The sequence below is a fragment of the Zonotrichia albicollis genome, chromosome 5 (assembly GCF_047830755.1).
Source record: "Zonotrichia albicollis isolate bZonAlb1 chromosome 5, bZonAlb1.hap1, whole genome shotgun sequence".
In the NCBI taxonomy this organism is placed as follows: Eukaryota; Metazoa; Chordata; class Aves; order Passeriformes; family Passerellidae; genus Zonotrichia; species Zonotrichia albicollis.
Window position 1 is genome coordinate 2,149,405 of NC_133823.1, and position 25,174 is coordinate 2,174,578.

Genomic DNA, 25,174 nt, shown 5'->3' on the forward strand with positions numbered 1-25,174 from the left:
CCTCCTGTCAGGGAGCTGTAGAGAGCAAAAATGGTGGGGATCACTGTGCCTCCCCTGTCAGGGAGCTCTTGAGAGCAATAAGGTGCCCCTGATCCTCCCCAGGCTGAGCCCCCTCAGAGCTCATCACCCCCGTGCTGCAGAGCCTTCCCCAGATCCGCTCCCTTCTCTGGAACTCCGCCATCTCCATAATGTCTCGGTGCAAGGGCCGACTCCCACTCCGGCCTTTCCCCAGGACACGCCAGGGCAGGGCGCATACCGGCGATGGCCACCCCGCCTCGGGGCTCTTCGGGAGAAATGCCGGAGGCCGGGCTGGCTCATCCTCATCCTCCTCTCCGCAGGGTGACCTGGCTGAAATGAAGGGACAGCTTGGAGCCGCTCTGCTGGAGCTCCAGAGAGTCAGTCCATCTCTTCACACCCCGGTGCACAATCTGAGACTGAGAGCATTAGAAATAAATCAGTGAGGCACAGAGTGCAAAAGAAAGGAAGAAAAAGGTGCTATTAACCTAACTCTTTAATGCCTTATGATTATACTTACCTTCATTATTTAATTACCAGACACAGACTTTTTAATGAGTTACAAAAATGTACAGTTTCACCTTGGTCATCTTTCCCTCCAGAATCTAATGCAGAAAAAATGCCTAAAGAAGCTTTGGAAAAGAGAGCTCTCATTTTGGACTGAGCACCAGCAGTGGGAAAACCAGTACTAATAAAGCAATAATTGATGAAATCGAGAGTGACAAAGAGCTTCAGAGATTATTTAAATCCATCCTTTGTAATAGCAGCACCAAACATCCATCGCCTTTATTAAACCTAACAAACAAGTGAATACCCTCACCTCAGTGCTTTGACATTTGCTGTTTACAATTGGTCTCCAGCTTCCAGGCACGAGACATCAGAGAATAAAACAATGCTTTAGGAATGTTTAGCATCTCAGTTAAGACACTTCACAAGCACCAGCACAACCCAGCCCTGCGAGGCAAAACATGTGAGCAGCGAAACCGCTGACCTTGTTACAGGCACAGTCTTTGCTCCTTCGCTCCCTGCTCCGGATGTTCAACTGTCAACGTGTCAGGGAAGGGCTGTCTGAGATCCAGCACTGTAGAAAACAATGTTACTTGGATGCTTCTGCTGCTACTGACACGAGCATTTCATAAAATAAACACATCCAACTGCTTCTGCTGTCCTGCTGGGACTCTCCACACACTACGCCAGCTGCTCAAGATTCTGTAACAGATGCGTTGCCGGGAACTGCATCACAACAATTTATATAACCCAGACACGAGGGGACTAAACCTTCCTCCACAGCTACCTGCTGGTCATAATTACCTGCTCCTGTGGATGTGCCCTCAGTGGCTCTCCTGCTAATTAACCAGCAGTTTGGGTCATCCATCAAAAGAACAGGATGAGTGCAGCAACTGAGGCCATTAAAACAAGTCTTCAGCTGGAACAGGTGTGCACAAAGCTTTGCAAACAAGGCTGAGCCAGCGCACAGGAGCAGAGCTGCTGGGGCTGCGTGTGAGGGTGAGGAGGTCAGCCTTCATCAGCAGAGTGCACTCCACGAGCACTCAGTGCTCCAAGGACACAGCACTGCTCCAGCTCAGCACTCACAGCTTTTGGCAAAGTGCCGAGGTACCAGCGAAAGGCTGCACAGTGGGCTGTGATACAGCACCTCACTTGTGTGTGTCAGCACCTCAGCTGCAGCCTTATTTATACTCACAAAACTTCTCCTTCCCTTGGCAAGGCCTCAGTTCAGTGCAGATTTCAAAACAGTCCTGAAACAATGTGGATTTCAGCTATTCATGACAAGCACATACGCCGTGCTGCTGCACAAATTGGAAGCAGAAATGATCTTTGCCCTCATTATGCCTCTCTGCTGCTCTGCTGAGGCTGTAATGACACAGACAGGACATGTACTGGCAGGTCTCAACTAGAATAAAAATGACTTTCTGGACCACAGGAGAGTTGCTGATATTGTGCCCCTTGTACCTCTCTGCTTCAGTACTGCCCTGGGAAAAAGGAAATGAGAGAGAAAAAAGGACTCAGTAAATTAAAAACAGCTCTTCTGCTAATTACATGAATATCCTCTTGGGAACACACCTGGTGACAGAGCCCTGAAACATTTGTTAATAAAAAAGAGCATGGCCAGGTACCCTGGACAGATGAAACAATGTCAGCAGCTCTGTGAGCATCATCCTCCCAACTCTATAAAGACACTGGGAGATGGATTGCAACTGCAATGGGGAGCTGTGTTTGAATTTCCTATTATCATCATCTTTATGTCATTATCCTCCTCTCGTATCACATAGGCAAGATTTAGGAAAGAAATAAGACAATTGAAAATATCTTTCTAGTTTAGCCTTTTCCTCCACTCAATCTCCTGCTCTTCCCCTCTCTTTTTTCTTTCCAACCAACAATTCCTCTCTACTTTCAGCCAAATGACTTCTGAAAGGTACAACCAAAATCAGGGTTTCATATGGAAATATCAAGAAAACAAGACTCATTTTTTTTTTATGGCTCCAAAGAACTATCAAAGAAACCAGAAATCACTTCAGAATACCAGCACAGTTGGAAGCTGGCAATTTGTACCTTTACAAGCCACTTCTGTCACTGCATGACAACATTCTGCTCCTTCTCAACAGTTTACTTTGAGGCTGTAGAGGGAGCTGCCCTAAAGTCTTCCTAGATGGCTGCAGATGAGGGTACTGCAGAGACAGCTGCTAAGAGAGGGTCTCCATCTGGAAAAGCAGCTTGTAATCAACTGCAAAACCACATCCAGCAGAGAAGCACCTCAACACAGCAGACTTAGGAAGGAAACAGTTGCCAGTGAAACACCACTGCCTTCTCCTTGGCCAGTGGCTCAGAGCACTGAATTCCTGCATCCCTAGGAGATGATTTATTAGTCACAAGAGTTGTGTTATATTTTTATTGTCTTCACAGATAAATCAGGCCAGCAAGACATCCGTAACCATACACACAAAATATTTATCAAAACAATTAACATTACAAATCTCCTTTTAAAATAATTTATTTCACCGATTTCTTTTTAAATGGTACTGTCTTACAACATACATTATTCAACAAAAATGTGCAGAACAGACTCTAAAATAAGAAACACTTAAATTAAGCAATTGTCTCCGATTAGAATTTCAATTTCACCCACATCCCAACTCGTAAATGTTTGCTGGAATACGCTTCTCTTGTAGGCTTGATTTTTGTGCTTACAAAAACAGCATCAAGTTTTCAGATGTCGAAGAGAACAAATTATTTGTAAGGTAAGTTTGCATTCAGTTCAACATACAAGGCAACCAAATGATTCTGTCATTAACATTAGCATCATGTATATTTTAGTTCACTGCACTAACATTTAAACTAAAACTTCAAACCACGTAATCTTTTAAGTGACTAACATTGAAAAGGCAAGCAGTAATATCCTGAAAGCTTACAAAAGACAGGGGCACACAGCTAAGACGGGGGCTCGCTCGACAAAGGCTGCGGGTGTGTGTATGGCTGCTTTTTCTTGTAGGACGCCCACCTGCAGACGGGACAGCAGTGCCGCCCGCCCGCCAGCCACTTCATGATGCAATTCTGGTGGAACACGTGGCCGCAGGGCAGGCCCATCAGCAGGCAGCCCTTTGCAAAATTTTCTAGACACACCACACATTCCGTACAGTGCAACATGCCGGAGGGCCAGGCTGACCAGTCTGGCTCCAGGTCGCCCGCGGAGCTGTACGAGCTGTAGGACCTGGCTCTGCGCTCCCACGGCCCGTGGTGACAAGAGTGGCTGGCACAGGAACAGGCATCCACACCTCCCTCACGGCACCTGTGGCACGTGCTCAGCTCATCGTCCTCCGAGAGCTCCCTGTCGCTGCTGAAGGCCTCTCTGTTCTCACTGTCAGAGTCACTTTCGCTGTCTGCAAAGGTTTCCAGCGTTTCCTCGTCGGAATGGGCGCTGAGGCACTGAAACCTCCACATGGGCAAGTTTTTTATATAATCAGTTGGTATCAGAGGGTGAAGCCAGAGATCGGGGAAGGCCAAGCGCTCCAAGAACAAATCCGGGTCTTCATCCCAGTCTGAGTCAAAAGGGAAGTGTTGAAAAGAAGCAATGGGATGAAACAGGTAGCTGGTGTACCAGTCCCACAGGCTCGAGAGCCACTCCAGATTGTTGGCATTTACTTCATCCGTGTTGTTATTGCGCCTTCGCTTCTTCTCAAAGTAATCGATTAGTAAACCATGGCCAAGGTATGTGCTGAGGAACAGGGCTGGATGAGAGGAGTAGAACATCCAATCTGCCCTCACCCAAGAAGCCAAAGTAGTTGTGTTCGAGTACCTGAAGAGTTTTAAACTGTACTCATAAAAGCTGTCTAAGTAGGGTAGTTGCAAAAATCCTAACACTGGTAGCCAGGAAATAATTAATAGTGAATTATACGTCCCTAAAGTGCTTATAAGAACCACAAAACGCTTTATAGTGGCGCCTTGTGTAATAAACAGGTCCATCCAAGCCATCAGATTAACCAAAACTAAACTTAAAACAAATAAATCGTTAACTTCTGGCTGCAACGAGCGCAAAAAGGAATCCATGGCACGCAGTGATATAAATTCACCAGTGTTGTTTCCATACCTGTAAATCCCCTCAGGAGTCCTCAGTATATACGATGGTGTCTTGTAGATACCAATTTCTGCCATGTAACTTTTATTGTCCCAGTTTTCCACGTTGACAAAAATAAACTCTACTCTCCCAGTAAACTTTACACTCAGTGCAGAGAAGAAGGCCGGAGGCTGGTCAAGGTTGGCAAAGAGATAAATTTTCACCCTGTACTGGTCACTTTTGTTCCATTCTTCTTTCAAATGCTCAGAGTTGTAGATGGTTTTGATGCGAGAGGCAGCGTGGGCTGTGATCCATTTGAAGATGTGCTCCACTTCGATCCTGCGCCCGTTGTATTCCTTCAGCATCACTTTGCCCTTGGAGGTGCTGGTTTGTGGAACCGACATAATGAGGGTGGATTTCAGCCAACCCCTCCTCTTGCAGTATCTACAAAGAAAATGGCAGGTTAGATTCCACTTTCATAACCCCAGAAATGTCCTTACATTTCTATTCTAAGCCCAAAAATGAGACATGCTGAGCACCTGGGAACCCTTATAATATAATAGCAGGAAATAAAGGTACCCAATTTTCTCTGCCAAAGCATATTTATTCTTACAATACTTTTATATCTTACAGGAATATTGTAAAGAGATATGCATTCATAAAACAGAAAGAGTAATAGTGTTAATTTTCACAGGTCATTAAAGTAAACAAAGCCATGCAGCCATTGATGCTTTGTAAACTGGATTTGAATAATACACAAGCTAACTCTTTGCTTTAAAGCTTTAGTATTAAAAGCTACTTCTCCTTGGCCTTCCAGGCAAGAAGAAAACCACTCCATATCCCATTGTAACTCAATATCTGTATTGTAACTCAATATCCCACAGCTTTCCCAGTGCTTCCTTCCATCCTGGTTTGGCCAAACCACCGTGGGGTGAAGTTGAGCAGACACTGTTGCTTTAATGAAGCTGACAAGCATCTACTTCCTACTGGGACCATTCTGTCAAGATGCAGACAGGCTAAGGGGTGAGGGGAGAGAGCTGGCCACAAAACCAGCAGAGCAGGAAGCACACACATGGTGCTGGATGATTTGGGCTAAAAAAATACCCACACTGTATCTGGCAGGCAGATGGGATGAACCCCAAATCCAAAACTGAAAGAAAAGGCTCTTCATGGCTGAACTGTCCAGAGCACAGTAACTCTCATAAGATCCCTTCTCTCATGGGTCTTTCCCACCAATATCACTGCACCCAATTATCTAGTCCTCCTTTAAGGAAATATCTGGCAAGCTTCAACAATCCAACTATGACAGAGCCAACAGGTATGCACTGTCTGAGAACCCTGCACATTGGGACCACCAGCCTCATTCCCCAGCCACCTTACCTAGCTCCTCTGTGCCTTTGGTCTGTTAACATGGATTTAGACAATTACAACTCCCCTTGCCAGGAATCTGAATGCAGCATTTTTAGAAAGAGCCACAGAATACCTCCCTACTAATAAAGGTATCCTCATTACTGCAGCATGTAGTATTCTTCTGAGTTTCAGCTGCAACCTGATGAAAACTATTCACAAGGGTTTACTCAATAAAACATTTCTTGTATTTAAAAAAATGAATAAATTTAAAACATGGTATTTGATCAGAACATGAAGGCTACTTAGGAGATATGCAAAGAGAAACACTGCCAAATTTTTAAGATGTTCAAATACAAGATTATTTTGCATAAGCACTACAAAGCTTAAGAATCTCCTCTTGTGATTAACATTGAGATTTCTGTAAACATTTAGGACTTAAGCTGCATAAGATGTGCGTATCCATACATGCCACTGGAATTCTAGACAAAGTCTCCTGTCATGTAAAGCAAACGCCTCCAACAAAATGTTTAAAAAAAGCCTCTTTTTACAGCAGCAGAGAATTATTAATAGCTTCTTTGGCTCTGCTCTTCTTCCTGGTTAGAAATCATATGCAAACACAGTGACTCTTGCACAGCACACTGTGTGTTGTCCAAGGGTGTGTGCCAGTTTATATATAAACACACATTTGTCAGGGAACAGGATTTGTCAGTAATTCTGGGAGGCAGGCACTGTATGCAAGGTTCACGCTAACCTGTGCTTTCCCCTTCCAGATGGTGATATAACAACTCCAACTGATCTATCCAGCTTTGTCCTAAGCAAGCACAGTTCCTTTCCCTGAATGCCTAAACTGGAAGGCCAAACTCTTCTCTCATTCCTCTCCACTGCTGTATTATGCTCTCCACAGCCTAATCATGCATTACCCACACGACGCTTTAGGAAGCTGCAGAGCTGATAAATAATGTAATGGAGCATTCTGAGCAGACTTTAGCAGAGATAAAAACATGAATAAAGCCACCTTCTGTCACAGCTACTTTTACAACACAGCAAGCCCTGCTGCTAGAACACAGCTGAGCCTTAAGATACTCTTGGGATTGAGATAATCCCTGAAGGATATACCTGGGGTCACTGGAGCAGTTGAAAGTGCCAGTACGGATGCCGAATCTCGAGACTTTCTTCACCATTTTCTCCCAGTGGACTTTACCCACCAGTGGGCTTCTGTCATTTGCTATGACCTAGTGCCAAAAGGAAATACCAGTTTAGTATCACAGTCAGCTTGGTTCCTGAAATAAACAGCAAGTTTCAAGAAAACAGAGTGCTGGTCATGCTTGATAGTCCTTCCTCTTCTTTTAGGGCACAGAGGATGAATGTACAACTGGGAGTCATGGTAAATGTCTTTGGAGAGTGAAGCACTAAGAAATGTGGTTCTGCAGAGAGAAAGAAGTGCAGCATCCTGTTAAGTACATGCTAAGATACCAAAATCAGTGGCAGTTAACAAAAACTTTGGTAAAATAACAAAACTATCATTAACCAGTTCATAGTGGAGGAGAAAGGAGAGGGGTGCAGCAGGTTCCACTTCTTTGCAATAAGAAAGGACCATCATTTTATTACAATTCTCCCTCAGAACTTAGAACACAGCAAAGAAACCTCGTCTCAGAGCAAGCAGCAGTGGGAATGCATGTACCTGGTACCAGATTAAACTGCCAACAGCCACTCCTGAGCAGTGGAAACTGCTGATTAAACCCCCAGATAATGCCTAAGGATCTTGACTCCTTCCAGCTTTGCCTGTGACTCACTCTGCAACTTGATGTGACTGTTCCAGCAACCCCAGTGTCCCATCTGCCATTTCAGGACCATCACTGGCTGTGATATATCCCAAGTTTAATTTGCTCTAACCCAGTATATTAAAGCTGTACTTCAGGTTACCTCACTGTAAGCTTCCACTGACACAGATGACAAAGAAGCAGCATTCATCCTCTTTTATCTGTACAGGGAGGGGGAAAAACCCACAAGGAGCAGAGAACTCTGCCTGCTGCCAGCTGACAGGTAATTTTGAATGACATGACTGATCATGCACTATTCCACAAGCCATCACATTTTCTATTTTAGAAACAACTCACATGCTTCTGCAGGCTTACTGGCAGCCACTTGAAATATATTTTTAAATTAAATATTGAAACTTCCATTTGTTAGATATTTGTTTACCCGCCATTAAACTCATCCCAATCGTTTTCTGACTTAATAACCTCAAATGCCAGCTTGCCCCTGGAAGTTGGGCTGTCACCATGATTAACAGTTCTCTGTGGACATGCTGAGATTCAGCCTAGAAAGTGTGTCCAGCCTCTGAGACTCATAAATATTATCTGCTTTGTGGTAAGCAGCAGCCTCACAGAATCTTAAAATAGAAGAATTCACCAAGCAGAATGCTCTACATAGGGAAGCAAATTGAACTCACAGATTACATTCCTATTCCACTAAGCCCAAAATGTTTAAATAACACCGGAGGTGAAAATCTAGGTAAGAATCCTTCAAGTTATTCTTACAACACACACATCATATAGAAAAGCCTTTTTGATTAGATAAATGAAACCATCACACACTGAGACAACCAGCTGGGAAATCTACTGTATTACTGTATTACATCACCCAATGTGACTGAAGCTTTGGTATTTTAAATTCCTTCTTTTCATGCACTTCAATCAAGGGAGACCAAATTCCTAAAGACACCATAAAGCCTTAAAATATCCTTAAAATATCCTCAGAGCTACTATGGCATGATAAATGCACCCAACATGGCAAGGAACCACTGTGTTTTATTAGTAAACACAGAAGTAAAACTTTGGTGACTGGATTGATACAACTACTCAGAGATTGGCATCTTCTAAAACTCTGTGTGCATGCTGAGAAACAGTGAGGAGAGAATGTTAATGTGTGCAGGAGGACAGATCCTGCTCACTGCTTCCTCTGCCTGGCACCACAACATTCATTTTAAGTGTCAAGACAAAAATTTGTTGCAAATACAGTCCCCATTATATTTTACACCATTATATTTTAACACCAGCTTAATTAATTTCTTATGCAAAAGTCTTTTCTCCTGGAGAAAGTTATTTATACTGAAAAACAATGACCTGAGTAGCAGTCAGTATTTTGTAACTACACAGAGGAACTCTGCTATGGTTTTGCATACTGAAGCTTCATTAAATATTTTGGGCTCGTGCTATTTTATGTCATTATGGAAAAAAAAAATCCAAATAAACGTGCCCATTGCAGCTGCTCCTTGCAGACAACACCCACTTACAGCTCTGGGAGTTCACCATGCCAAGGCAAGGCTTTGTATTTTGGAAAGCAGTCACCACCTCTGTGCATGAGGAGTCCAAAAAAACACTGCAGGTTAAGCAATCAAAATGTACTTCAGTTTAAATTAAAAATAACCTGCAAACACTTGTAACAGATTTTATTTTTAAAGTGTGAATTTTGAGAAGTTAAGAAATTTAGCTTAAAAACCTGTGACTGAGGAGATTGGGAATTTGAATGTGGAAGAGGCCTGGAAGTTCTTCAAGCCCATGGTGTTAAAGCTATCAGGATTTTATATTTCAAGTAAGAAAAAAAAAAAAGGTTGCCAAGTCCTGCACTCCTTCCTAGCAATCGCTTCCAAAGAGAGGTTAGAAATAGTTTGACAATCCACAAGGATTGAAATAAAGGTCAAAAAGAAGAGCTATCAAAGAAAGATATGCAAGGGGAAAAAAAGTAATGAAAAATGAGCTATTCAAGTTAGGTCACACAAAGACTATTACAAGTTGTACCAAAAGGTTTTTCAGTCATATGAATAAGAATAGAAGAGGGGGAGAAGCAGCAGGATCACCAAACAATGAAGATAGGACAGAAATGTAAGATAATTTTCTTTTTATAGTTAAATTAATACCATGACTCAGTTTTCAGTGAAGGGGAGAGGTGGCTGGCCATGGACCAGTTAAGCAAGTTTATTGGAAGAACTACATCACTAGAATGTGAAAGCAGAACTCACATAATTGAATGCACTTAAATCAGAGTCAGCAGGGTATCTCCATCCTAGAACAAGCACACAGGATCACAGGTGAACCTGTGAAAATTTCTTGCAAACCCCTGTCAGACCAATTCACATTTTGACAGGACAGTAACAAGTCTGTAGCTATATTTAAGAGCAAATGAAAAAAAAAATTCCCACCAGATTGATTTCAATAGGATGCAAAACTGTAGAAGTTTTAGAGGTGCAGAGACAGTTGCATTTTTCACCTTTTTCCAGCATGCAGCTACTAAAGATGTATCATTGCTGATTGACAGAAACTTTCCCTGAAGGAAAAGAACTGAGTTTCAAGAGAAAAAGGGAATGCAGTACCCTGTTTGTAGTTTGCTACTGTGTCATGTATTATGTCACATGGAAAAATTACATGAGAGCTACACATAGGCTTTTATAGTGAGTGAAAAAAATAAAGAAAATTTTAAAATGAGCAAGAAATTGGCTACAGCAAGACAGCAAAATGCCAGAAAGGTGCTAACAGACTTAATAGATTTACCTTAGAGCTCAGCTCAGCATATATTCCCATTAATGCCCTTCCTGTGGGAACCTGAACTCTCCCAAAGCCATTTGTAGAAGACATAAAACTGGGAAGCACATCTATGTGGGAAAGAGGATTACAACAGCATGCAGGAAGAGCTGCACAAATCTTGTAATGCAGAGTGTCACACACGAAATTGAATTGGGTAATGAACAGGACACTTGGGGAGTTCATCAGCTGGAAACGCTCGGGGCCATCAGCGGCTCCACAAGGAAACAAACAGCAGCCATCAATGGCAACGGGCTGCACAACAAGCAAAGCCAGGCAACAGCAGACCTGGCAAAACAAACTGGGTGATTGACCTCCCTTACTGGGAAGAGCGTGGTTGACATCAGGACACTGTGAAACTAAAGGGCAATGTCAGTTTATGCCCAATAGGAACAAATCAGCCCTGAATACACCCAAGCCAGAAGTCAGACACACATTTCCAAGAGAAAACAGTCAACAGGAGTATTTGAGGAATTTACAGTGTAAGAGAGACAGCAAAATATTTTCTGAACACATATTCTACAGTCTAGCAGAAAGCTGAACTAGCTCATCAGAAAGGTCCCTTTCAATCACACACTCTGTTTAATGTTACAGAAATGAAGCCCAAGCTCCTGGGAGAAGGAACCTTCGAGGAGATCAGCTAACACAGATGGGAAACAAACACCACGCCTGGAGAAGCACAAACCCTCTCAGCTTTGCTTATTATTAGCTATGTTCACAATCTGTGGCATATCACATGTCAGAGTGACAAGTAAGACAATGAGGGGAACTCAATTAATCCATTAATCATCTTAATGGGCTAAGGGAATCCAATAGGATCACAGTAACCCTGCTATTTAACAAGCTCACACCACAGAATGGATCTGCTCCCTAACCCACACCTAACCCAGGCCAGAGGATCAGCAGGTCTGAATTACCACCTCTGTAATACTGTAAATGCTGAGATTCTGGTGATTTCAGAAGACAATGCAACAGGGAGCTTTTGCATTGAAGAGTTCTCATGACATTGAATTACACAGAATTACCCTCAAAGAGTTCAATCAAGAAAGTAATTAGAAATATAGAAATATTTTTATCTATATGTTAAAGTAGTCATAGTTATGACATTAAAGAACAGACTTAAAGAGCAAATATCCCAAAGCCAGAAAGACACAAACACTTGGAAAAAGAGGACTAAGTCAGGAAGGCACTTTGCCTCTCTTGCCTAATCCAAACCCAAAGTGTATTGGGCAGTTGCGTTAATATTGCAGTAGATACTTTATAACCATCACAGATCCAGCTGCTCCTTAATTTCCAAGTACCATTCAGCATTTTAAAGATTATTTTATGAAACATAGATTCTTAAAACACAAGTAAAAATACAACTGAAATTGAAGAGGCTTGAGGAAGCCCAGCTGATGTTAAGTTTGCTGTACCAATGCAATGTGCAAAGACAAACTCCTTTTCTGGTACCCCTGAAGAACTTGAGCATGACATGATAACGACCTCACTTGGGCATTATCCTGTTTTCTGTGCATTTAAATCAGATTTTGTTCAGTTTCTTTCACACAGGTACGCAGAGATCTCAAAGCAGGTCACAGGAACAAGATTTGTTCTCAGGAAGTTTTGAGGCTTGCTCACAACTGAAAGTGTTTCAATATCACAAGGCATGACAGTGAGTCAGAGAGGGGCAAAAGCAGAACAAACACCTCATGTGCTCCAGCCCTCATTATTTTAACCAATTCTAGCTGGGACAGCGAGTGTCAGGCACACCTGCTCACACCAACAGCACACAATTTCCAATCCCCAGCAATAGTGACAGCTTGGTTTTACAGCTCAGCCACAAAGGCCATGAGTCCAAGTGCTCCTCAGCTCTGGGCACTGACAGACTCTACACCACCAGGAAGAACAAAACCCCATTAAACAAGAGACACCATTCCCTGTGTGCTGCACAGGGCAGAGTCAGTCTCAGGCAGCCTCACAAAGTCACTCTCCACATAAGGAATACAGACATTTCAACTGGAAAAAGCCTGTGTAGTTTTGCCAAAGACAAAACTTATTTGTAACTCATTTAATGAGCTGGTAAGGTTGTATGGACATGAGAATTGTCTGTCTGGTTCAGTGGTTTCCAGTTTAAGACACTCCTGCACAGTGACTGCAGAGGGTAAATGAGCAGAGGAAACTCAATATTACTGTAAAGATTCCATGCATGACCTGCAAGATTTCTAGGGCTCCACAAAGATAAAAAGGTTCAAAAACTCCACTCATAGAAGCCTTTTTCATCAATAGCTGCAAACTCTACTTCTATATTTAAAACAGATGTAAAAATACAATTAATTATAAATGGGCTGGTAATTTACTTATTAAAAGCTTGGAAAAAAGCTCACTTATTCCAGATAATGTCAGTAAGTTTCTACATGAATGTCTGCACTTCTATTAATTCTGAGACATCTCACTTTCTGTTTATTATCTGACAATGTGTTAATGGAACTGAATTTCCACTTAGACTCTCTTTCCTAAGAACTCACAACTCATTCAGAATCCATCCATATGGACTGCAGATATCTGGAGACTTTTTGCCTTTCTTTTCTGAGGAAGAGATTGTGAGAAATCACATCCAAACAGGCAAGGACTACATCCATCACAGCACACAAAAATTAACCACCTCAAAGTTAAGTGCAATTTTTCCAGGGAGGTGAGGTGACCTATGCACTGATCTGCACAGTCAGTTATGCTGTCACTTAAGTCAGAGATTGAGAATAAATGAGCTTCTGCAATGACTTAACACAGATACAGAGGCTGTACAAGGACTGTTCCATTCCAGCTGATGTTATTCTGCACCCCTGACTGGATATGAAGCCTCTCAAGAAGAAAACTGAAGCTTAAAATCAGGTATCTTGTGGTAAATGATCCTGAAGGGCTATTGGGAAAGACACAAATACTGAATTATGTATTTTGAAAGAAGAGTTTCTGCTTTGTTTCTTTTTAGCAACATGAGCTGATCACCTGGCAAAATTCAGAATGCAAATAAATATGAAAATCACTCATCCTACATGCAAGCAAAAGGAAGAACAAACAAACCATCACCACCAAAATGCTATAGGCACATCCCTTGCCCTGTGACTACACCACTTGAACTAGAAACTGAGATGCAGAACAGACTGCAGAGCTTTATATCCATAATAATGGCCTTTGCAGCTCTACCAGACACAATCAAAATGTCTGTCCTTGTACTTCAATGCCAAGAAAAACGTTCCCTTTACTTCTCTCTGCCACTATGTTATAGTGGAGACTTTAGTAATAAAAATATACATTCATTTGGATTTCAACTTCATTCAGAGAGGATTTTTTTCTGTAGATAATTTTCAAAAGCCATAATGGCTACAATACTGATGTGACAGGCTTCCAGAGACTAACCAGACCCTGGAAAAGAAAGAACATTACACATAACTCCCCTAACCAACAGGAGAAGCAGCTCCAGAAACTAAAATTCACCCTCCTTGCCAGCCAAAGAAGTGCACAACAGCAGCTGGCAAGCAACAAGAACAACATAAAAGGAAAGGTGATGAGATCATGAGCTAATAGGAGAAAGAACATGCTGCTGTCTGTGGCTCTGTGGAAGTGCCACACAGGAGCTGTGAACAGCTCCACTGGTAAACAAATTACCACTGGAGCAGGATGCTTTGCATGTGGATTTCCAGAAAATAAAGGAACAAAGCCACAAAACACTGATTCCCTGTGTACTGACTTTGACTTTCTTCAAGGAACTCATCTGGCTGACTCCAAATCATAAACTCGCACCTCAATTTTTGTCAAACATATCAAGAAATAATAATTATTTCCTCTCTCTTCCTTTGATTCTCTACAGTGATGGTTATCACACTCCCAGCCTGTGCCACACCAGAAATTTCGTCTGGAAAATAAAAATCATCTTCAAAGCCTTCTCACAGACCATCACAAAGTGTTCAAACCAACTCAGGCAGCAGCCACTGTGCCATCTGAGGCAGAACTGCTCCAGAGAACAGGGATTCAGGGCTCAGGATACAGAGAAGGATCTGGATCCCTTCTGCTTCCCAGCCAGCAGCAACAGAGCAGGGCAATCTCTGACCTTGCCCATGGTCACCAAACCCACCCTCGCTCCCCTGCATCAGCATCGAGCTGCTTAATTAGCTGGAAACTTTCCACAGGATTGCAAACAGCAAAGGAGGATGGGCAAGGGAGGGAATCAAGAGCTAGAACTGGGAAATGATGGCAAAAACCAGCTCTGCACGGATGAGGTCTAACAAGAGTGGGAAGTCCTGTGAAAGGACATGAAGAATCCAGCACAGGAGTTATCCAGACAGGAGCTGTGCTGGGGAATGGAGCAAATGAAAAACTCCAAGTGATGAAAACTCGAAAAGCAAGAATGAAAAATAGAAATTCGACATCTCTTGTGGTTTTTATTGTAGAGAAACAGACAAATAGTGTTCAGCAAGTAAATTATTCTGTAAATTCCACTAATTTTTTTTTTTCCCACAGCTATTGTGACCAACTGAATAGCTGTGCAAATATTCCCAGAATGATGACAACATTCATCACACTGGAGATATCAAAACACAGCCTATCTGACCTGCTATTGGGATGCTAGTGGAAAATCCATTACAAATAAAATCCTGTAAGCTAGAGACAACAGAGAACTATCATATTTCACCCTTCTGAGCTGCACAGGGAGGAGGGAAGGTTTTTCACAGCATATTCATGCTTGTATTTGTCAGCTAGCTTGGGGACATGTAAACTGCCTTTCAACACTCTCCCTCTGCTTGAAGAATACCCTCCTGTGTGATTTAAACCTCAAACTTGGATTCAATAAACTCCAAATGTATCTTTCCCAAAACATAAATGCCATTCCGAGTCTGAAGGGAATCTGTCCTCTTGTCTATTTCGGGATGAGATCTCATGTGGTGACAGTACAGGTGTAATAAAGAGCTTATCAAGATTTAATGACTTCCTGTTCAATAGAAAACATGAAGTGAGACCAGACAAACCAGGTAGGAGCTGCCAATGGAACAATTAATTCATTGCCTGGTGGGGAATTCACCTGTGTGAATTCCATCTAATATGGGTGTTAGGAGGAAAACTATGCCTTAAAAAATACCCTCTTGTCAACAGAGAAGTTGACACAGAAAAATAACTTCTACATTTCGGTCTAGGTTACTTATGATCTCAGGAATGATGATTAATTGCTTCAGAATCCTATAGGAAAAAGTCTGTCTTTATTTTCCTACATGATCCCTTGTTCTCATGCAGCCCTTGGAAAACAGACTGTAAAACTGCTGGGCACAAAAGGCTTGGGAGAAAGTTAACTTCAAGCCACTGGAATATGTTGCAGAAGCAGCCTGCTAGCCTGGGAAGCTGGCAGCCTGAGATCCTTCCTGCCTTTGTGAGGAGCCCACAGAGATTTTACAAGTGCTCTAAGCCCCTCAGACAAGCAGAAACTTAAACTGGCTGGGTCTGAGCATGCAATGCAACCAAAGGAGGAGCAGCAGCAGGAGCATCTGTACTAATGCACCTCCTTCACACATCACAAGGCTCTCACAAACCCAGGGCCAAGGACTTGCATTCTCTGGGTACTTCAGTGTGTGTTGCTCTGCTTGTTTCCTGGTTCTAAAATGCCTGCTTTTCAAAAAGCAATCCAAAGAATAACAAGCTTTTTTTTTTTTCTTCCTGTCTGTATAGGAACTCTGGCACTTCCAGCCTTTCTTGTTTTATTTCTCTATTCCTCACGTCCTGGATGAAGTTTATCTTTGTCACCATCTCCCCGTTAGACATTTTTACAACTAGTTAACCACCCTCATAAACTCCTCCTTTGAAACACATTTTGGGTGTGATCAATATATATTAAAACAAAAGATAAAATTTATATACCTGTACCAGCCAGATCCCATCTTTTGTGTCTTCTACAAGCTCATAGAAATGCATTTCACCACTGAAGTTTGTACTGGAAACCGATTCAGAGGCCTCTTCCTCCTTGAGAGCTGAATAAAGCTCTCCTTCCATGAGGTCTCCTGAAAAAGAGACAGTTGGAGAAATTAAATTAAAATGGCACTGGAGAAAGATGACTTCATGAATTCTAGTAACAGTTTAACGAACCACATTTGCATGGTTGCTCAGAGAACCTTTTCAGTACAAAGGTAGCTAAAGCTCAAGTTGATACTATAATTCTATCTCTGGTGACGTGACTGTGAACAATTTGACTTCGGTCAGACCACAGAAGACACGAGTGCTCTGTTTCTGATTACACAGATGCACCACACATGCACGAGCACACAAAGGAATAAAAGAACATCTTCTAAGGCTCATTCTCTGCAAATAACAACATTCAGTGGCTGAGAGCAATTTTAGCCTGTACATCTTTGCTTTCGTTTCACAGGATTGCAATTTTGCAGCAAGCAAATTCTTAACACTGATAATTCAAACAGACTTCCAGAATTTCAATCATTAATTCTGGACCAAAACCCAGTGTTTGTGGTCCTGTTGCTAGTAAAATCTCAGACAGAATAATTTAGCTGCTGGCTTTTGTTTGCACAGTTGGGAAAAGTTCCCATGAACTCCAAATGCAGCGACATAAAGAGCTCACGGTAAAATCATCTGATTATGTTTCCTTCGTAATCTCATTTCCTTCTCGTGTTCTGTTTCACAATCATTACAAACACTGTTAATGACAACCTGCATTCTAGTAACTAATCTACTAAGCTTTAAGAAATGAGGTCTTGTCCAAAACCAGTTTTCTTAAAAATATGAAAATAAGTGCAACAGCTGAAACCCTTTAGGGGTTTGCAAAAATATTCATAAAATTTAGAGGGGAAAAAACCGCAACAAAACGCAACCACAGAAAAATGCTGCAAAGCCTGTTGGTATGAGAAGTGTTTCCATGACATTTGAAGAAGTTGGTTAATACAGTTTGTTTGGAGTTAAACACTTCCCTGCAGCATATGCAACCCAAACATCATGACATCATTAAAGTACCTGACAGCCAAGGAGTGAAAGTGATTGGAAACAAAAGTGAAAGTGCCTAATGCTTTTTGCTGTTGGAGCAGCAAAGCCAATAAACAACATAAAAACATAAATAAACAATGAACAGCAACAGCAAAATAGATTTAAATGCCCAGGATTGATATAAATTATTTAAACAAGCATTTTTAAGGTTATATGGCAGGCACTACATCCATACAAATCCTTCATGATTTCTTACATCCTTCTCTGTCCAGACATTAGAGACCCTCACTGCCTATCCTGACTGCTGGGATTTCTCCCTCGCCTGGATCACCAGCCCTTCCATCACTGATTTAAAAGCAACTACTCACATTTTCCTGCTTGGCTGGCACTACAGCTATTACATCAGCCCCATCTCCCAGTCCCTGGGGCCAGCTCCCTCCGGCTGCTCCAGGCAGCATCCTTACTTTCAGGGCACTTCTGCCATTCTGCCATCTCCCCTGCTCTTCACCAGCCCCAAGAAGTCCATCTCCTTCACCTGGTTCTCCTTACTTCTGAAATGCCTCCCTGCCTTTTTCCGAGCTGATTTTTGTAAGCAGCAACTAGTTCTGCTCCCCTTGTATAAAACCATCTCAACCCTGGGTACCCATCCCTTGCTCTCCTCAGCTATGAAATCATCGCTTTCCTTGGGGCCCATCTTGATAACCGCACCTGTAATAAACCCAGCATTCGGCTGGGCATACAGGGGAACAAGCCGGCCCCAGCTGTAAACACTATCCTACTGCAGCTATTCGGAGTCTCTCCTCCTCGTTTTTCACGGCAGACGACATCGGGTCGTGTCTGTGCCACCCGCACTGACCCGAGCGCCCGCAGCGGAACTCCCGGGGAAGGGAGGGCCGGGCCGGGAAGGGAAGGGAAGGGAAGGGCCGCCGCTGGTGCCCCGTCCAGCGCAGGCCTTCCACTCGCTCGGGCTCACAACGCCGTGACCGTCACCCCCGAGATCCCTGGGCTCCCTCCATGGCACCCCCTTGCCCTTGCCGCGGGCAGCCAGCTCGCTCCCCAAACCCGCCCTGCCCAGGGAAGCAGCGCCCGCGCCTCCATCCAAGGGCGGCCGGAGCCCAGGCGGGGGTGGCCGGGCGCCGACCTCCGTCCGTCCCCCGGGTCACGGGGCAGCTCCGCGTACCTGACTTCTCCACCAGCTCCCGCACATCCTTCTTCTCGGGCAGCCCCGAGTGCCCCAGCCCGCGGCACTCCAGGATGGTCCGCAGCTTCCTGAAGCTCAGCGCCACCGGGTCCACCAGCTGCGTGGCGAGGAAGCCGCTCTCGTACCACGCCACGGCCTCGAACACCCGGGCCAGCACGAAGAGCGCCAGGAAGTAGAGCAGCAAACAGCACAGCTTCACCCACATCTTCCCGGGAGCGCCGAGCCGGAGGCCGGGCTGGGGAGGGAGGGAGGGGAGCGGGGGCTGTCAGGGGAGCGGGGCCGCGGCCCCCCCGCCTCCCGCCCGCCGCTGCCGCTGTCCCCGCCCCGGCGGAGCCGCGGAGACATAACAGTGACGCGAGCAGCCGGCACCGCCCCCTGCCCCTTTTTCCCCTTTTCCCCTTCCCCTTTTCCCCTTCTTCCCCTTCTCCTTCCCCCCGCCGTGATTCAGCACTGCGGCCCGACCCCGCACCCCCGGGCTCGGGGGGCGGTCGCGTCCCTGTCCCCGGCTGCAACTTTGGACCCTGCGGCTGCGCTTTGCTGCGAGAAAAATAATATATAAATACCTCGGATAGCGGGGAGGGAGAGGGCAGGATCCGACTCGGACGACGCTTTTCATGAAAAGAAAAATATTTACAGAGCCAGAATTAGGGGCCGGTATTTGCAGGGCCGATGTGTTCGGGCAGTTTTAGGGCAGCTTAGTGGACAGAGTTTATTCGGATTCGGGCTGCTGGCTGTGGGTATGATCCCTCCGCTCCTCATTCCCGCACGCCAGCCCCGCTCCCAGCCCTCGGCTGGCGCGAAAGCAAATTCCAAAATTCCACAGCGAGATTCATCTGCGCGGCTCTGAAAGCGAATTCCATAATTCCTCAGCGAGATTCATCTGCGCGGCTCTGAACGCAAATTCCAAAATTCCTCAGCGAGATTCATCTGCGCGGCTCGGAGCTGGGACTCTGCGGCTTGGCCTCGGCACTGAGAGCTGGTGCCAAAGCGACAGCCAAAGGCAAGCGTGAGCTGCACCCCGACCTCGGACAGGGGTTTGAGTTGGGGCTGTGCTCACACTGGAAGCATTTTGGGGCACAGCGTGGATCCCCGCTGAAGTGATCTTCCAAGAACCGTGCCAGGCTCTACAAGAAGTGTTGGCCTGCAAAGATACAATTTAGCCTGCTACAAAAAACCTACTCAAATCAAGTTACTGCATTGAGAGGAAGGCTCTCCTCTGAAAGAAACTCAACAGTGCTTCTGTATATTCAGTTATTTTAAGAATCCATAATTTGCATGAAAATTGGCAGCTCATACAGATGAGCACAAAAATAGCACAGCTTAAATTTAAAAGCACTGAGAACCCCCCAGAGTGTACATGCTGTAATTCTGTACTATCCATTTCCAAAAAGGAACACTAATATTGATCTGGAAAAAAGCGTTTAAATCATTGTACTCCTCAGAGCCTTTAAAACACATTTAAAGGTTTCTCAGTGTGTTGATATAATTTTTAAAGGAAAAAACCCAACAATCCACATTCAGCTCATTCTGTGACATGGCCAACATAGCCTCTTCCAGAAGAAAATTCATGATACTGTGTTCTTCAGGAATGGGCTCCTTTTGGTTCTTGGAAGGGGAAGAGTGGAGGGATTGCAGAAGTAGCCACTCACAAAGCTCTTATGGGCTGGTAAATGTTGTACCCTTCCATTGTGAGTCATATACAACTTCATTCTTCAACATTTTTATCTGGAAAAGATAAAGGTGGACTGCAAACCTTGTATGTGCTGGTAGCACTCTGTTAAATACAAAGGGATTTCAGCAGCTCTGTTGGGTTTGCAGCAAGTCCTGGGTGGCAGGTCCAGGTGGGACAGAAAGTTCCAGAGGCACAGGCAATGGAGGGGCTCACAGAACCCAGGTGGGACAGGAGGTTCCAGAGGCACAGGCAGGTGAAGGGGCTCACAGAACCCAGGTGGGACAGAAGGTTCCAGAGGCACAGGCAATGGAGGGCTCACAGAGCCAGGTGGGACAGAAGGTTCCAGAGGCACAGGCAATGGAGGGCTCACAGAACCCAGGTGGGACAGAACGTTCCAGAGGCACAGGCAATGGAGGGGCTCACAGAGCCAGGTGGGACAGGAGGTTCCAGAGGCACAGGCAGGTGGAGGGAGGGGCTCACAGAGCCCAGGTGGGACAGAAGGTTCCAGAGGCACAGGCAATGGAGGGCTCACAGAACCCAGGTGGGACAGAAGGTCCCAGAGGCACAGGCAATGGAGGGGCTCACAGAGCCCAGGTGGGACAGAAGGTCCCAGAGGCACAGGCAGGTGAAGGGGCTCACAGAGCCCAGGTGGGACAGAAGGTTCCAGAGGCACAGGCAATGGAGGGGCTCACAGAGCCCAGGTGGGACAGAAGGTTCCAGAGGCACAGGCAATGGAGGGGCTCACAGAGCCAGGTGCTGCTCTCTCCTCCCCAGCCTGGGAAACCTGCTCTGCCTCAGCCAGGGCCCATCCCCTAATGAGCAGGTGGCAAAGCATCAGGAAGATGAATCCTTTGCCCTTGGCAAAAACAAAGGGAGTGGCTTTGTCCCTGCAGCTGGTGGAGCCAAGAACAGTCAATAAAACATTTCCCATCACCTGTCTGAGGGCCCCAGGCAGGCTCTGAGCCCTGGAGTGCCCCAGGAACAGGGTTCTTTTCCAGAAGCTTTGTGAAGGCCAAATTCTTTTGCCACTTTTGCCTGATTTCTTTACCTTTTGTTTCAAGTGAGTGTGAAGTCACTCCCACCTGTGTGAAGTGACGGGTGGGAGTTTGAAGAAGGACTTTGTATATTTAACTTTACTTAAAAAACATTGTTGGGTTTGTGATGGGATTTTTTTGTTTGGTTTGTTTCCTTTGTTTTACGTGAGCACCTCAGACCCTGCTCCAGTAGTTTCCTTTGATTCTCCCCTGTAATTTCCTCGGGGTGGCCTGGCTTCCCTGGCAGGAAGGCACCTCACAGCAATGACTCCTCCAAGCTCACAGCTGAATTATTTGCAGCACCAGCTGCTGGGGAGGCTGTCACCAGCGTGTCATTCCCAGTGCTCATGGCCTGAGCTCAATGAGGCCCCTGCAGAGACAAAGCCAATCATCTGCCACAACTCAAAGCCCTGGAGTAATTTCAGAAAAGTACAAATGATATTTCAAGCCAGTACCCAAAACAACCCAAAACAAAGCAGCTGCCAACACTGAAGCACCCGGATGAGGGGAGGATACAATCAAGAACTGCAGGTGAGGAGTTAACCAAAGGCCTGGCAGAGCAAACCTAAATGGATCCAGTGCCTCCCCCAGGCTCTCTGGTCCTCTTTTCCCTCCCCACCTTTGCATCCCTGCTGCACTAAGCTGACCCTACCAGAAAATGTTCCATTTTCTAGATGTAGCTGTCATTTGGTTTCCAGTTCCAGCTCAGAATGTCTTTGACATGTCACCTGCAAACAATCTTTCAGGGAGTTTTAATTATCTGGAAAATCTAAATATCTTAAGAGTGAATTGAAATTCATTGGGGCTGAACACAAGGATGACACACGCTGGCATTTTTAAAGACTCCAGGGTTAACACTACTTAATTAACATCATTAAACAGTCATCAGTCAGTCAGTCCTATGCTCACAGAGCAAATATTACAAATGTGAAGAGAATGGAGAATATAAATTCCACCTTTAAACAAAAGCTCAAAGCAAGGATCTGCTTTTAAATAATTTTGGCAGCACAAAAATTTTGCTATCATTTAGGAGCTAATGAGCTGAAATCCTGAGAACTGGGACAGTCACCTTTCCTTGTCAGACAGCTAAATCTGCAGTGTTTTTATCTGCTGTCCCTTGGTAAATGGCAAGGATTCCCTCTCCTCCCCCATCCTCTCCTACGGGCAGTTGCTGACTGTGCAGCCTGGGAATACACACAATAATCCACTTTCCAGACTTCTGGGGGGAACATAAGAAAAGTATTGTCATTTTGCACTCAGTAAAACAGAGGATTGACCATAAAACAGGGGATTAAACATCTTAATTCAATCCTTTACCATGTTAATATCACACAATTTTTAAATGAGTTTATAAAGATAACAGTTTAGCAAACTAATATTCAAACAACTTGAGTTTTCCCAAGAGCCAACTCTGCAAATACAATTTACTTTGATGACAGAAATTGGACCTTGATGATCCTTGTGGGTTCCTTACAGCTCAGGATATTCTACAGTTCTGTGAATTTCTGAGAATTCCCCAGCACAGAAATTCTTGATGTGCTTCTTTATCAACATGGGTGCATCTTGACATGTTTTAAATGTGATAGGCAACTGTGCCTCTTTGTAATTGATACTGAATAACAGAAGCTTCTATGAGAATCTCAAAGCAAGATTGCAGCAGCCCAGACATTATTGTCTGGGGAGGCTGCTTATTTATTTATTGTGTTGTGGGCAGAGGATGGTCACCCCCTGCTGTAAACACACGGTGATTAACATCAGTCAGGGCAAACCAACTTGGGAGCAGAATAAAATAATTAAAGCTACAAATAAAGACACTTTTTTCCTAGGCAGTGTGCATTTTCTGTTTTTGTACCAGTGAAAAGTTATTTGTTGCCCCCTTGGAGAAGACCAGCTCTGTTTAACATCCAAAATAAATAAATAAGTAAGGAGGCCTTGCTTGAGTGTGCTGTTTTCCACAGCAGTGGAGAACTTCACAAATTAAACCCCCTGTGCTGATGACCTAAAAAACCAGAAGATAGTGTTTGTGTTTAAGCATAATTTGTGATTAAATGAAGAGCAAACACATAGAAAAGCAGGAGTTTGGGCCAAAATGTGACCAGTTACTGACACTGCACATCACACAAGTTCTCTGTGCTTGTGAGAATACTGAATTCCTGATTTTCCTGTCCTGCCCAGCACTGTGGACACAGATGAAGTAACACTACCCTAGGCTCAGACCAAATGCTGGTTTTCCAGTTAACTTTGTCCAAATTTATCACAACCTTTGTTTGTACTGTGCTACACAAAACACGGAGTCCTGTGTGCCCTGGGCTGCTGCCTCCAAACCCCAAAGCTCACAGAGCCATCAGCATAAAATCACAGAATGGTTTGGCTTGGAAAAAACCTTGAAGACCATTCAGTTCCAAGCCCCTGCCATGTGCAGGGACACCTTCCACTAGCCCAGGTCACTCAGAGCTTCATCCTCAAACACTTCCAGGGATGGGGCAGCCACAGCTTCCCTGGGCACCCTGTGCCAGGGCCTCACCACACCCACAGTACAGAATTTTTTCCTAATATCCAACCTAAACCTTCCCTCTTTCATTTTGTAGCCATTCTCCCTTGTCCTGTCACTACCTGCCCTTGTCAAGTCTTGCCCCATCTTTTCTGTAAATTCCCTTCAGGTCCAGGAATGCCACAGTTAGGTCAATAAAAAGCATTCTCTCTTCCAGGCTGAACAATCCCAATTTTCTCAGCCTCCACAGAAGTGCTTCATCCCTCTCATCTTGGTGATCTCCTCTGAATTTGTCTGGAGCTGGTGTTAACCAAGTGCAATTCCATCTGAGCCATCTCTTTGAGCCCTTTTTTATAAACTGCTGCCAGTCCAATGCTGCCACTTCAGCCTTGTGAAAAACACCAATCACTCGTTTTTAAAATTTTCAAAGTTTAATAGTAATAAAATGGTTATAAAAATAGTAATACAATTAGAGTAATAATAATTTGGACAATATGAGACAATAGAAACAAGGAGTTACAGATGGTCTGGGTACCTTTTTCTGGGCAAAATAAGCCCAAAAAAGGACACACATTAACAGAGGATTAACCCTTAAATAGCCTGTTGCACATTCATACAGCTCATCCATGATGCATAAATCCCATTCAAACACAGGATTCTGTCTGGGCAGTGTCAGCTTCTTCCTCTGAATCCTGATGGCATCTTCAGGGCTGAGCAAGGCGGGAAGAAGTTCATTTCTTCTGATAAGAGAGCCATAAATTCTTTTTCTCTGAAAGATTTAGGTGTCCTGTGCCTGCTATCTGGTGCGAGTTCCTCATTCCTTTCTTTAAAAAAATATCCCACACACATACTTTCTATTTTAACATTATGTTATAACCTAAAACGATACTTAACAAACTATTTCAAAAATTAATACAGCATAACTTTCCAACATAAAACATATCATATTCATTTTAATATATGTGAAAAGCTAATAATAAAATCCGCATTTTTCACAGCCAAGATCCGGAGGGACCGTCCGGGGCCCGGCGCCCCTCAGGCCTCGGCGTCGCCATGGCAACAGCGCCTCTCAGGCCCCCGCGCTGAGCTGCCCATCTCCCTGCCTGACCGCAACAGCATCCCCGTTCCCCAGGCTGACTCCTACGCGCCACCTGACCAGGAAGCGCTTCCTGCTCCCCCCGGGACACCGGAAAACACCGCCCGCCCCCCTCCCCCCCCGCTGGCGGCGCGCCCGAGCTGCCCTCCGCGCCGCCTGACCGAAAATCCCCGCTCCGCCCTGCATTGCGCCAAGGCCCCTCGCTGAGGCG

At 44.6% G+C, this 25,174-nt stretch overlaps 1 protein-coding gene across 2 annotated transcripts; it reads right to left on the reverse strand.

Annotated features, from left to right (window-relative positions):
* Positions 1–3,009: 3,009 nt before the first annotated feature.
* Positions 3,010–19,639, reverse strand: RNF103 (ring finger protein 103). Of its 2 annotated transcripts, XM_074540522.1 has the most exons (5): positions 19,234–19,639; positions 18,650–18,905; positions 16,399–16,538; positions 7,052–7,167; positions 3,010–5,029 (listed from the first exon to the last, which is right to left on the reverse strand). In XM_074540522.1, exons 2-5 carry the CDS (start codon positions 18,873–18,875, stop codon positions 3,463–3,465), a joined length of 2,049 nt encoding a protein of 682 aa, XP_074396623.1. In that variant the 5' UTR covers positions 18,876–18,905; positions 19,234–19,639; the 3' UTR covers positions 3,010–3,462. The 2 variants fall into 2 exon arrangements, with proteins under 2 accessions (XP_074396623.1, XP_074396622.1); XM_074540521.1 differs by lacking the exon at positions 19,234–19,639 and having other exon boundaries at positions 18,650–19,017.
* Positions 19,640–25,174: the final 5,535 nt, after the last annotated feature.

Excerpts from the sequence above, each read along its gene's own strand:
- RNF103 (XM_074540522.1), bottom strand. The coding sequence starts at position 18,875 with ATGTGGGTGAAGCTGTGCTGTTTGCTGCTCTACTTCCTGGCGCTCTTC. Across the intron at positions 16,539-18,649 it reads GGAGCTGGTGGAGAAGTCAG|GAGACCTCATGGAAGGAGAG; the intron begins GTACGCGGAGCT and ends TCTCTTTTTCAG. Across the intron at positions 7,168-16,398 it reads ATGGGATCTGGCTGGTACAG|GTCATAGCAAATGACAGAAG; the intron begins GTATATAAATTT and ends TTTTGGCACTAG.